The sequence below is a fragment of the Elgaria multicarinata genome, chromosome 2 (assembly GCF_023053635.1).
Source record: "Elgaria multicarinata webbii isolate HBS135686 ecotype San Diego chromosome 2, rElgMul1.1.pri, whole genome shotgun sequence".
In the NCBI taxonomy this organism is placed as follows: domain Eukaryota; kingdom Metazoa; phylum Chordata; class Lepidosauria; order Squamata; family Anguidae; genus Elgaria; species Elgaria multicarinata.
Genome location: NC_086172.1, coordinates 20,366,841 through 20,381,138, shown reverse-complemented (window position 1 = coordinate 20,381,138; position 14,298 = coordinate 20,366,841). Strand labels below are relative to the sequence as shown.

The window sequence follows — 14,298 nt, the reverse complement described above, 5'->3', positions numbered from 1 at the left end:
CTCAAAATCTCCATTTTAAACTGTGTTTTGAGAGAGAGAGAGAGAGAGAGAGAGAGAGAGAGAGAGGATAACTACATCTCACATTTGGAGAAATGCAAAATCTGATGGATAACAATGTTCTCGTACTAGAATTCACAAAGATCAAATTCTGTAAGCATCCCCAGGAAAATTTCACTCATCTCTACTGCTTCCTACCATTAAATGAAGCTACCATGCTATACATGCCTCCAGTTCCCCTCTCTATGTTCCACGAGAAATTCTGGTTTTATGGGACAGAGGACAGAAGCCTTCTAGCCCTGGAAATAATAGCACCACAAATGAGATCCCAACTATAATTTATAATTTAGTGTTAGGTTTATTTACAAAGATAAGTTGTATTAATCATTTTTTCTTATTCTTACATAACAACTGTTTAGACATCAATTGTTAGGGGACTAATCACTTTTTGGTTACAATATAAGGATCTATTGGACACGATTTCATGAGAAGACATAGAAAAATGGGAAATGGAGGTTAAATATAAGAACGTAAGCAGAGCCCTGCTGGATCAGACTAAGGGTCCATCTAGTCCAGCATTCTGTTCAGTGGCCAACCAACTGCTCATGGGAACCCCACAAGAACGACATGAACACAACAGCACCCATGTTCCCCAACAACTAGTGTACATAGACATACTGCCTCTGATATTGGAGGTAGCATACTGTATAGTCATCAGGGCTAATAGCCATTGATAGCCTCATCCTCTATGAATTTGTCCAGGCTGTGGGTTTTATTTTAAAGAAGCTCTTTTTAAACTTTGCAAAGGCAGAAGTAGTATCACCGATGGAATCAAAGATTTATGTCTATTCTCAGTTATTATAGTCATACAATAGTAGTAATGCATGTTAATCTACCTCTTTTTCTAATTGTGATGTACCTCACACAATTATATTCAAATTAATCTCATTGCCGCCACACCAAGAGAGCTTTCAAAAATATTGAGACAAAAGAGAAAAGTGATCTGCACAGTTCTTAACATGAAAAGGATTTCTCAAGGAATAAAATTACAATAGGAAATTAACATCGTTAAAAACAAAAATTTCCATGGGGAGAGAAAAATATTGCCTTGGAAATAGCAAGCATATAAACACAACCATGTCGTCCTTCACCAATTCCTCTTCAGTTACTAAAAAATAACGTCTGATAATCTCAAGGGAGTATTTGCTTCCCCTGTGGAATATAAACCCAGGAAATCTATTTAATTGTCCTCTGTGTTCTCAGCCATTAGGAACATTCCCTTTTAGACATGTGCTTCTATTCATTATCCATTCTGTATCACTGGCATATTAAAATGATGCCAGGGTGAATCCTCAATAAAAAAGACCTACTTGCCTTCTCTTGATGGATCTTCCATTTCCAAGGCTACAACTATTCAGAGCTACAGAGGGGTGGGGGTGGGGAACTGCATGTGGAACACACACACACACACACACACACACACACACACACACACACACACACTTAAAAAAAGTATTACACAAACAGGCAGTTAAAAATGAGCTCTTATCCCATCTAAACGAAAACCACCACCACCACCTTGATTTAATCCAGAGTTTTCATTTTTGCAAACTTTGCGCAATAAGGACCATTGCCAAGCTGTGCACCACTTCAGATCTGAATCCTGAATCCAAAGCGAATCGGGGTGATTTGGACCTCCCTAAAACGGATCTGAAGTGAACCGGAGGAGGTCCGAATCACTCCGAAGCGAATTGGATTGGTCCGAATTGATTCGAACCGATTTGGACCCTTTCCCAAGCACATACAGAAATGAAAATTGGCACTATGATAGGGCATCAGTTTGAAGCATATTGGTTCATTCCTTGATTTTTAGGATTTTTGTAAAATTGGAGGTTTTAAAATTAAGTTTTTCAAAATACGCTGTCATTTTTAAAGATAAAGAGATGAAACTGAGCACCTTGATAGGTCCTAAGTAGAGCTTTAGGCATGCCAGGGTTGAAGCATATCAGTTCATCCCCTGATTTTTTTGGATTTTTTTTTAAAAAAATTGAGCTGAACCTAGTACAGGCCCAAAATATTTGGCTGAAATGTGTGTGTTTTTGGCATGGGAGGGGTAGGGGAGGAAAATGTAAGAATGTCAGTTGGGTGTTATCTTTAGACGTGAAATGTTGGGAGGTTACTTTCCCCCCCAACAAAAAGAAAGTTTTGCCTCAGCTTCAAGCAGTGACTTTGCTGGCCTTAGCAGTTGACCAGTATTCCCTTTGTAATTTGGGACAGAATGCCTCAAGGGAATGATACTGCAGCATGGTGTAGCCAAGTCAGTGCCAGGGCATTCACAGGGGGGTGGGGAAGATGGCTGCTCCTAGCCACTTGAAGCAGCAGCATCACTTTTTCTTTCTGTTCAGAAAAGAAATCCTCGGACATCTCTTCTCTAAAAGTAAGAAGTTTTTATATTGTTGAGTGTAAGTCATCAAATATTCGCCCCCCCCCCCCTTGTGGGGAATAGGTTGTCCTGTGAAAGTGATGTGATCTATTCAGCTAAGCTTTAGATGAACCAATATACACATAGCAAGAATTGGGCCCCATTTTGACGGCAGTGCTTTGGCACCGTGAGGCCTCCAGCTCCCGCATTTGCAGTCCTTCCTGGCATCTGCATGGGAAGGAATGCAGGTGCTAAGTTGCTGCCCCATTCCTCTCCTCCCCTCCATTTTTTTTTAATTTACAGGAACCGCAAGGCCCCATTCTTCTCCCCTGTGTTTTTAAAAATTTATTTGCAGGGACACGTGGGGCTCTCCTGAGCTCCCGGAGGTCCTCCCCCTTCCCTGCCCAGCCGATGGCGACCAATCGTCGGCTGTGACATGCTTCCACAGCCAAAGAAGTTGAGGTAAGTGCCCAACTTTTTTTCAGTGGAGTTTCTGGGGTTTGGCCCTGGATGGCTTCACAATGGCGGCTGAATCATGTCGTTGACCTGCCACTACTCCGAATCCACCCCAGAGGAAACCTTTTGTCGAGACAAGCCCCTGGAAGCCTTACTCAAGACTTTGAACATGATTGCTTTATATTAAAAAGAAAGCATGTTATAATCATATGAAGAGATCTCTAGTCTAACCCTGGCCTAAGGAAAGATACTTATACAGCAAGGACTCCTGACAGATGCCTGCCCAGACTCTACTTGAAACATCAAACCAAAGAGATTCCTTTAATAGTGGTGTTCCTCTACTTCAACTGCACATACAGGTTTCCTTTATATCAATTTATATCTAATCCAATCACAATGACCTAGTGTTTCCTAAGAGGCATAGGAGCTCTGATGTACTCACATGGATTTAAAAAGAGAATAAAGATGACTGACAGTTTTATCAAATTATGCATTATATGGAATGAATGAATGAATGAATAAGTTTATTACGGTATAACAACCAGCACTCCAATGCATTATATGGAGAAAGTGGATAGGGAAACATTTTTCCCTCTCTCATAATAGTAGAGCATGGGATCACCCAATTAAACTGATGAGCAATAGATTCAGGATAGAAAAAGGCAGTCCTATTTCAAAAACGTATAATTACCCTATACAATTTGTTGTAACAAGATGTACTGATGATCACTGGCACGAAACAAGGCCCTGGTTCACATGATCAAACAATCCATGGTTTGTTAACTATGTGTTGTTTGTGAGTACACAGCAGCAAGTGAGCGGGCTAGTTCCTGCCCATTCCCACTTTAAATCGCCCCATTCCTGGTTTTTTTTCATGATATGCACACCGGGATACTCCAGGTTGTTTAGGGGTTAAACAACCCAGAGTTAACCCATGGAATACCAGTGGCTTAACTCAGAGCCCAATGGTGGAGGTTCCCCCACCAACTCTTGGGCTAAACAACCCAAGAATTGGCCATGGCATGTGAACCAGGTAAGCCTTAAACAAAATCATGGACGACAGGGCTAACAATGGTTATTAGCCATGACAATTAAGTAGACCTTCCCTGTTCAAAGGCAGCACACTTTAAAACACACACACAACATACAGATTTCTACATTTCTACATAGCTAAAGTTCTCTGAGTAATTCATGTTTGAATATCATATGGTGGTCAGTGAACAATGGTGGATGGATGGCCGTTGCCTCCCTCACCTGCTTGTGGGCTTCCTAGTGGCATCTGTTATATTTTGAAGGAGGAAGCTGGACTAGATGAATCCACAGACTTACCTAGGAGACCTCTTTTGATGTCTTAGTGACTGCCCTTTTTCCTCAATGATTGGGGACAGCTCTGCACACCTAAAGGTGAACTAAAGTAACTCTTGCACTCCGACAATTGTCCCATGGAATGCAGATGGAACTATGGATTGAGAGCAAGATCAGTTACGTTAAACCTACAGCTTTGTATCTCACGTCAGTGGATCATTTGTTCTCCCTTATTATCTTAAATATTTGGTATTCGTCATAATTTCCTTCTAAAACGTTATTTTCCAGACAGAACTGATGCAGCATGTTGAAATACAACTATTATTATCAGATCAATATTACTATTATCAAATTAATTTGGTAATATGTTGTAAAACCCTCCCTTTATTACCTGAAGACAGGTGATTCCTTGTTTTTAATATAACGGAAGAAGATCTACGCAGCGCACAGAAGCTGTTGATTATTTTTTTTTAAAGCTTTCACAGAAGAAAGGATAAGATGACCTTCAAGGCTCTATAATGTCCAATTGTCTACAAGAGTAAGCTAATCACAGGATGAAGCTCTTGAATCTAAGCCAGACTTTGAGATGAAACTGTGTAGCTTTCGACATGAAAGGAAGGAATTTTCATCAAATAATTTGAAATACATCCAAAGTGGGAATTTACTAATTGTAGGCCTCTGTGAACTAGGATGAATATAAATCTGAGAATGCATGGAGCTAAAGCATTCATTACAAGAGCAATGCATGTAGAACTATATTATTGTCATTTCCTATACTTTCCATTTTCAAATGCTTCACTTTGGTGTGATTTTAAAGCTCTTTTAGAAAATAAGCTAACTTAGCATGTGTTTAGTTGTCTTAGAGTTAAAGTTGTGATCAGGCTCATCCTCCTGGCAATGATCAAACCTTCAATTACTTTCAGATTTTCTTAGCTTCATATGGAGAGGTCAGAAACTGGGAGGATGTTTCCTACACTTGCATATTCAGGATGAACTATTTTTTTCATTGCGTTGTTTTTGGCTTAAACCCAGTGCAGCTGCAGCTGATACCATCTCCTAACACTGTTTAGCAGCAATAAAATAATGCCACACTCAACTAAAGACCTGCAGCCAACAGAACATGCCATATAGGGCCCTAAGAGGTACCATGGGGTCTTTCTGTACTTCATTTTTATGATAGAATCATGCAGCTTTGTGAGATGAGAACATTTAATTCTACCAAATTGGTGTCACAAAAGCTGTCTCAATTAAATAACTGCCCATCTTGCTGCACTCAGGGGAGGGAAGCATTCCTCTTTTACAAAGATAAAGAGAATATCAATGGAGCTAATCTCTTCAAAGTGCAGACAGCTCAAAGCAATTGCCTACACTTTCTCACTGCTTGGAATCCAAAGATCCATTGCACAAACAGAAGTTACCTTGACTTGAGCATGAAGAGCCACCCCCATGCTCCACCACTGCAGCCCCCTGTGACACATCACAGGCTGTTCTAAAGGGCTCTCCAACAATCTTCAGGAACAGTGTTGTAGGAGCTGCAAGCAGCTGCAATGGGAGGGGAAATGAGAAAGACCTACTTCACATGCAGAAGAACATGCACAGTTCTTTGAATCCAAGCTACACTTTTTCCAAAACATATATACCCCCACCCACCCAAAGCCAAAAATAAGGTCTGGGGCACAAACAAGAATCCAAAGAACTTAAACGCAATTCTCCTAGTATTAGGTGGGTAATTGACAGAACAGGATCGAACCTGGACATGCACCTCTAAGCCATGCTTTACAGGCTTTAATAAACCAGAGCTTACATAGGAAGGCAATCCCATGTAGGAACACACCAGCGCCTTTACCTTGACTCTCTCAGACTTCCCTTCATTTATCCCCTGAAGAGTCAATTCCAAGAACAAACGATTTTTCATGTGATAAACTATAACCATCCCTTAATATGGTAATAACAAGACCTGGCTCTGGAACTGAGAGTATGAAACACTGCTGTATCGTTTTTGCCTTAAAGACAGAATTCCTTAGCATCAGGAATGAGATAGAATTCCACTGGGAATGTATGTCAGTAGAAACCAACTAAGGGCGCAATCCTATGCGTGTTTAGACAGAATAAGGCCTCCAACTGTGGCTGGGTGTCATAGGACTTCTTTTGTCTAAACATGCCCTATGAAGAGCCCTATGAAGAGAGACTGAAAGAACTGGGCATGTTTAGCCTGAAGAAGAGAAGATTGAGGGGAGACATGAGAGCACTCTTCCAATACTTCAAAGGTTGTCACACAGAGGAGGGCCAGGATCTCTTCTCGATCCTCCCAGAGTGCAGGACATGGAATAACGGGCTCAAGTTAAAGGAAGCCAGATTCTGGCTGGACATCAGGAAAAACTTCCTGACTGTTAGAACAGTACAATGGAATCAGTTGCCTGGTGAGGTTGTGGGCTCTCCCACACTAGAGGTCTTCAAGAGGCAGCTGGACAACCATCTGTCAGGAATGCTTTATGGTGGATCCCTGCATTGAGCAGGGGGTTGGACTCAATGGCCTTGTAGGCCCCTTCCAACTCTGCTATTCTATGATTCTATGATTCTATGCAGAGGGCTGCATCCTAAAACATTTAAACCTAAAGACAAGCAACACTCAACAATAAATCTGCAAAAGGTAAATGGAAACAACACCATGGATTATGGATCTATTTGTGACCGATGATGAAGGATGGCATTGAATGTAGAATGGGAGACATGAATGTTAAATATTTTCTGTGCAGAGGGTCCAAGAAAAACGTTGTTCACGTGTGCATTAAGCACCTGAAAAGACATCTCTAAGTTTGTGCATCTGACTAAATTTGATTTCAATTTATTTTCGTGTAAGGTATTCAGTAATTTCCTCAATGGCCCACGCAGATGTCGTGCTCCACACTCTCCTTCTCTGCTTTCACTCCCCTTCCTGACCTTCCTTTCATTTTTGGAGCAAACCATGGTGTGGCACTACATCAGCACAGGCATTTTCACGGACGATGAGGAGCACCACAGCACAGTTTGCAGACGTCATTAGAAGTCGGTTCACAAATTGTAGCTGCTGTTCCTGATGGTTAGCAAAAATGCAAGTGTAAACATAACATTGCACTAGTGAGTTCCAAAAAGGGAAAGGGGGAAATTAGTGAGGTGTGGTGGTGGAAGGAGTAGTTGAGGCTATAGGGTACTTAACAATGTTTAGGAGATTGGGCAGCTACATCTAGCTCAAGGCAAAAATGTTTTTCCAGAGCCTAATTTGAACGTCTAAACATTACACTCAAAGAATATTAACAAACCTGCTAGAATACATCTGCCTGTAGCTGATGATTAACAACGGCATTGTTTTAAACCATATTTCATCCTGGCCATTTACTCAAGCTTGGCATTATTTCTGTGGCTTTTTACTGTAGTGGCAGTTGTGGATTTTATCCAAATGATGAGAATTCTCTGCCGATTTAGATTATCTAGAGCTGATAAGCTTTTACTACTGGAAAGATTCCATCTGGCTCAAAATACCGCTATTGCATTTTTCAGGGAAGTGGCTGCTTTGCATACATCTGTATTTTTGCATATAAATGCGGAGAAGTGAAATATCTTAAATTCTACAGCTCCTATATTATTTGTGGCTTATTTTCAATAAGATGCAAACTTCAAAATGTACACGCAGAGGAAGTCAACATTCCAGTATATGTGGTGATTAGGAGAAAGCTCAATATGCACACAATTAGCCAAGGTTAAATACTTTTAAGAATCTTTGATCTCAATGGGACAGGTTTAAGATCTCCCATTGAAGTTGATGATTCAGATACGTGCTTTACTTTGGCTGGATTTTGATCCATATTATTTCTATCTCCTGGGCTTATAGCACTGTGCTTGAATATTATAGCAGGAGTAGTGATGGGTGAAAGCATTTTTTTTTTAAAAAAAAACTTATGGACCTTTAACATGCTGCCTCATTAAAAGTCACGCGCGTCTCACACTGTAAGTTAAAATGCGTGTGTAATACATGGGAAGAGGCACTGCCATCTGAAAAGATCTGAAACATTTCATTTCAGTAACACTGGCTGAGATCCCAGCTATACCTATAAACTGCAGGATGACTTTTGAAAGATAGCAGTTAACAGATGTGGATAGGTGTTATATATTAACAGGGGTGACGTTTCAGATTTTGGAAAAGTGGAGAAAAGAAGATTCCCATTATGGTCCAAAGGTCTACTTTGGGATATATTCAAAATTAAACTGCAAAGATGCAGTCTATTTTAAGGTAATTTGTTGTGACAATTTTGTTGTTATACTTCATAACTATAGCAATGTTAACATAAGTCAAACAGTCTGTGTGTTTTTTTAAATAAATAAAGGGATTGTGATTTTGTTATTCATAGCTTCCAAACACTCCCATTTAATAGTTTTCAAGAATTGTGTCTCAGCGAATGGAAGCAGTAAACTGCACAGAAGCAGAAGATGCACCAAAAGAATAACCACATGTGGTCTGGGAATGATAATCCCTTGCAGTTCCTATATGTTACCTTCTGAAAACAGTACTTTCCGGACACTGAAGTTACCTACAGGAATTAATTCTCTCGTATACGTACATGTCTACACACATACCCTCACACCCAAAGGCACCACTTTCTCTTGTGATTCAATCAAAAGCAAGTTTCCATCTCTACACCAAGACAATGCAGATTATCTTGGTGTAGAGAGGTAGACGAAGTTCTCCTGTGCCAGGTTTGTAAAACAATTTCAGATGCATGTACAATCCAGCCTCAAAGGAGAGATGAGTTTTACAAACCCTGAAGTTCTAGTCCTGCCTGGATTAAAATCTTAGTTAGAGGAGAATTGCTGGCTTCCCTGGATGACGAACACTCTACACTGACAAGAAAGTCTGGGCTGGTAGGGGTCTGGTCAGCCAAAGACCTAACAAATGTACATAGCTTGCAGCGCTATGGGTAATTCAACTGCCAAAGCCCCAGTTTACACTCTTAATTTGGCCCTATTTAGGATAATATTCCTACATTCAGTAAGCCTGGGAGAAAGCAGTCTGTAGGCAAAATTTGAGGGTGGGCAGGTAGGCCCATCCCTGTTGAAGACAATGGCCTTCCCATCCTTAGATTTTGTCCCTAGAGCATATCTTACTGGCTCCTATAATAATGGAGCGAGGTTAATGTTCTCAAGTCATACCCAAGTTCTTCCAATATTTAAAAATAAAAATTTGGGCAATTTCTGAGTTAATTTGAGGGCAAAACTCACTCATCTTTTGCTTGGGGAACATGATACAAGGAATGTGCAAAATCACTGAAGAGATGAATGGAGTTGCCAACTTCAGTACCATGAAGCAATTCCCATATTTTAAGGCATGATGCCCTAGAGTATGGAAAGAAAGGCCATGGATCTTCCAGGAGTGTCAACCCTTCTCTCCACCCTTGGATTTTGTCCCTGCACCTCTTTATCCCAGAACCATTCAATGTAAGGCCAAATACATTAAGAGTGAAAGAAGTTGCCAAAATTGCTAGTGCCAAGTATCTGTTCACCGGGGAGATCCTTGTCTGCAGCAGCCTTTACGTATGTCACCAAATTTTGCCATAAGCAACATTTCAACGTGAATGGGAGGCTCCCAGTTTGATAAAAACATTGATGATCCTCAAGGGAGGTAGGAATAGTTTCCACACATTTCTATCCCATGGATTCCTGCACACTGAGTTTAAATATACATTTACTCAGAGAGAGAGAGAGAGAGAGAGAGAGAGAGAGAGAGAGAGCGCACTGAGAAATCACAAAAAGCAACAACACTCCTAAAATGTAAAGTAAGGCCTACGTGCATTTTCCTTTTTGTGTGGGGTGTCTCTGTGTTTTATTCTGAGTGATTACTCAGCTTTAGGAATGGAGATTAATGTCCCACATAAAATACATTTATTCTATTCGTACATTGGCTACTTTTAAAAATAAAAGGGAAGTCATTCACAATGCAGGTGACATATTGTTATAAATAGCTGAGGATGCAAAAATGGTTGTGCTATACATATATTTCATTTCCTTGTGAGTTGCAGGTCATCTATTATGGTACGAATGAAGTCAGCTGTAAGAGTAATAATATTTATCAAGGGTGGCTTATGAATACTTGTATAAGCATTTGAATGGCAGAAAAGAGGAACAAATATGAATAAAACATCCACAAAACCTTTATGTTATCCAGGTAGGTTTATGCCATTGTTAACACCATTAATTTTTGTTAATAGTAAATATATTTTATGCTTTCCCCCCCTTTTTTGTTCACCTCACAGGCATATTCTACACATGCAGTTGAAAAAGGAGGTGGAATGGACAGCCCAATTTTAGACTGTAGGTGAGGATTTCATTTTTGAAAATTCACCTACATCAAAAACTCCTTGCAAATAGGAAACTTCCATGGCAAGGCATAGGGCTGAGTTAAAAAATTTCTCCCTGAGCTTTTCTATTTGCAGGGTGTTCTTCCTTCCTTCCTTCCCTTCCCTTCCCTTCCCTTCCTTCCCTTCCCTTCCTCCCTCCCTTCCATTGGGAAGTGATTCCCCCCAACCCCAAAAGTAGTATTCCCAAGTTATATTCTAAGTGGCTTTTTGCTTTATTCACCCTGGTTAAAGCCATGGTTTAAGGTGTCTTCTGAACACAGCCCATCTTTCTGGCTTAACCACCATGGTTAAAGCCATGGTTTAAGGTGTCTTCTGAACTGTTAGACAATGGTTAATATGAAAGGTGGAGATCAATGACAGTCAATTTGTGATTACAGTTTCACACATTTAAGTGACGGTGTGATCACTGCATTTTCACAGGGGGGGGGAAACTAAATGTGTGAATTCAACTTAGTTGTTTGGGTAATTTGGTAAAGAAAAAAGGTGGGAACAAATTAATTTCTTACAGATGGCTCTCAACATTTCAATACTGGGGCAAATCATTTAAAAAGAAAAAGGCACATTCAAAGCCTTCACTTTCAAGAAATCATTTAAAAAGAAAAAGGCACATTCAAAGCCTTCACTTTCAAGAAATATCTTACCTGATGGGTCAAAAGCAACCTGGTTACCAGGATGTGGTCCAGCATCAATTGATACCATTGGTATCCCCCTCCGAATATCCCACAGTTTCAACACACCATAAGAGTCACAGGAAACAATGGTATCACCCTGTAAAAGATGGGGGAAATGTAAATTGGGATTATAATATAAAAGAAGCCATACTAATAACTAGCATTTCTTCATGAACTGCCCATTTTCCTCAAGGTTCTACTTTAGGAAAGTATATTACAAATTGCATTTAAGGTTGTTGGTTTTTTTTTTAAAAAAAAAAACCATTTCAGAGAAAAACCAGAAATATGTACAAATTTGTCATGGTAATTGGAGTTATAATAAGAACAAATATTTTTATCTAGAGATAGACTTGGTACTAGACTTCAGTAGCATGATGATATTTGATGTTAATCAACAACAACAACAACAGTTTATGGAGCACACTACTGTCATATTTCCTTACAGATATATAACATTAGTATTAGAACATGGGTGCACCATTAAGAGCACCTTACACACTTACACACGCACAGTGTGCGTCTTAAGATTTTCTTTCATGACTGACCCAGGGGACGGGTTCTCAAATGCCTCAATGCCTCCATGCTTCCTATGGCCCCGAAAGAACCTCCTTCTGAATCGTATATGCAGCTATCCAAGGTGCATCCATTTTCTGTTCCAACCATCTTTATTCCCATTTTCCTTCATTCCTTCAATAAAAGGGTGGAACCCTCCCAGGAATATTTTCATACCTTCATATTTGCAAGTAGACTCTTGCTCGCAAGCAGGTTTTATCTTGCGTAGAGGAGTGTTTGGGGTTGCAATACTGTTGTGGATTTTGGAATGCAGTAATTCATCACATAACTCCCTTATAAGAACGCTGGTAACATTTATTAGACAGAGATAGTACTAAAGCATGTAGGGACCCATAAAAAATGTTGCAGTATATCTCCGACTCCTTTTCAGGGCTTCAGCCAGCATGGAATAGTAACTTTATAGTGATATTTGGGGATCAGAGATCAGCTTTTTCTCCTGCCACTGTGCTAAATAGTGTTAAAAGAGTTCAGCGTTGAGGCTGGTTGTGAGACGTGGACCTAAGCATTTTAGTTTGTCTCCTCTGAATGAATGCTTAGAGGCTGGATGAGGAAAAACAAACTGAAGCCGAATCCAGACGAGACAGAGGTGCTTACAGTCAAAGGCCCCAACCTGGGTTTGGAGGTGTGTCAACCAGTTCTGGATGGGGTTACACTCCCCCTGAAAGACTACGTTCACAGCTTGGGGGAGCACCTGGATCTGTTATTGCTTCTTTTAAATTTTGTTTTAACTGTTTTTATTCTGTTTTTATTTTCATTTTACCTTGTATACCGCTCTGAAATTTTTCAATGGGGAGCGGTATATAAATATTCTAAACAAATAAATAAATAAATAAATAAATAAATAAAATGACAGCCCAGATAGACGCAACGGCCAGGAATGCCTACTATCAGCTTCAGCTGATACACCAGCTGTGCCCCTTCCTAGAGTATGCTTTTTATGTTTTTAAACTTTGTATATTTGTTTTTAATGTTTACTGTTTTTAACTTTTGTAAACTGCCCAGAGAGCTTCGGCTATGGGGCGGTATATAAATGCAATAAATAAATAAATAAGACCTAAAGACGGTAGTGCACACGCTGGCAACTTCTAGGCTCGACTTCTGCAATGCGCTCTACATAGGTCTACCTTTGCGTCCACTCCAGAAACTTCAACTAGTGCAAAATATGGCAGCCAGGTTGGTTACCGGTACATCTAGGGGTGACCATATTACACCAGCTTTAAAATCACTACAATGGCTGCCAATTAGTTTCTGGGCAAAGTATAAAGTGTTGGTTATCACCTTTAAAGCCCTACATAGTTTGGGTCCAGGCTACCTGCGGGATCGCCTTCTCCCGTACAATCCGCCCCGCACACTCAGGTCCTCTGGGAAGAACTTCCTTCAGCCAGCCAAAACTAGATTAACAACTGTTACCCAGAGGACCTTTTCTTCTGCTGCTCTCAGACTGCGGAATGGCCCGCCGCGAGAGATCCGCCAACTCAATAGTCTTTCTGAATATAAAAAAAGCAATAAAGACTGATCTCTTCCGGCAGGCCTACCCAGTCGAATGTTAAGATGTGTGGCTGTTATTTTAATAATGTATTAGTTTTTATATATTTTAATCAGTTTTATGTATTTTATACTACTACTACTACTACTACTACTACTAATAATAATAATAAATTTATTTCTTACCCGCCTCTCCATTTTGATTGAGGCGGGGAACAACAAGAAACGGTAAAATACATAATATTTTGCATACTATGTTGTTCCCTGCCTTGATCCAGGGGGAGAGGCGGGTCATAAATAAATATATTATTATTTATTGCAAAGTGGAGTATAGAATGAAGAAGAGAGAATTTGATCTCATGGCGTACATGCCCGGTCCCTTGCCAACTCTAACGCTCATCTATAGCATATGATGCAGGCTAATTCCCTATCTTGCTTTCCATTTTCTCTTTTCTCTCCCCTTCCAACAGACATCTTCAACATTAAACCATTCTCCACCATAGACTTCACTTCTAGGTTCACCTTGCCCTGGTTCAGACCACACGTTAAACCATGCTGCTTAACCACAAAATTGTTAAGGGAATTCACTAAGGTTAATGCATTCCATTAACCATTTTGTGGTTAAGCAGCATGGTTTAGCTTGTGGTCTGAACCAGTTCACTGTCTGCCTTCACTTTAGACAGGATTGGGCAATTTACAGGGGCTGCACAGCTGCATTATAGAATCATAGAACGGTAGAGTTGGAAGGGGCCTATAAGGCCATCGAGTCCAAACCCCTTCTCCCTCCCGGGGGGGGAGGGGCCTGCAACCCTGCCCAATCACCACCCTGTGGCTGAAATTTGGTGGCACAGTGGAAGCAAGGATAAATAGCCACCAAATCCAGTGTCATAATGGTGAGGAAAAAGGAGCTGTTTTGCTTTAAAATATTTTGCTTTAAAACCCTTTTGCCTCCATCACCCAAGTTTGCCAGCAAACTACAGTAGCTGCTGTTAAAAGCAGG

At 40.3% G+C, this 14,298-nt stretch overlaps 1 protein-coding gene across 1 annotated transcript in view; it reads right to left on the bottom strand.

The window, feature by feature from the left end:
- Positions 1–14,298, bottom strand: part of SPAG16 (sperm associated antigen 16) — a 569,616-nt gene that overhangs the window by 153,047 nt on the left and 402,271 nt on the right. Inside the window, exon 15 of the mRNA XM_063115872.1 lies at positions 11,211–11,337. Within this exon, the coding sequence (XP_062971942.1) occupies positions 11,211–11,337 (127 nt within the window). The remainder of the gene's footprint in view (positions 1–11,210; positions 11,338–14,298) is intronic.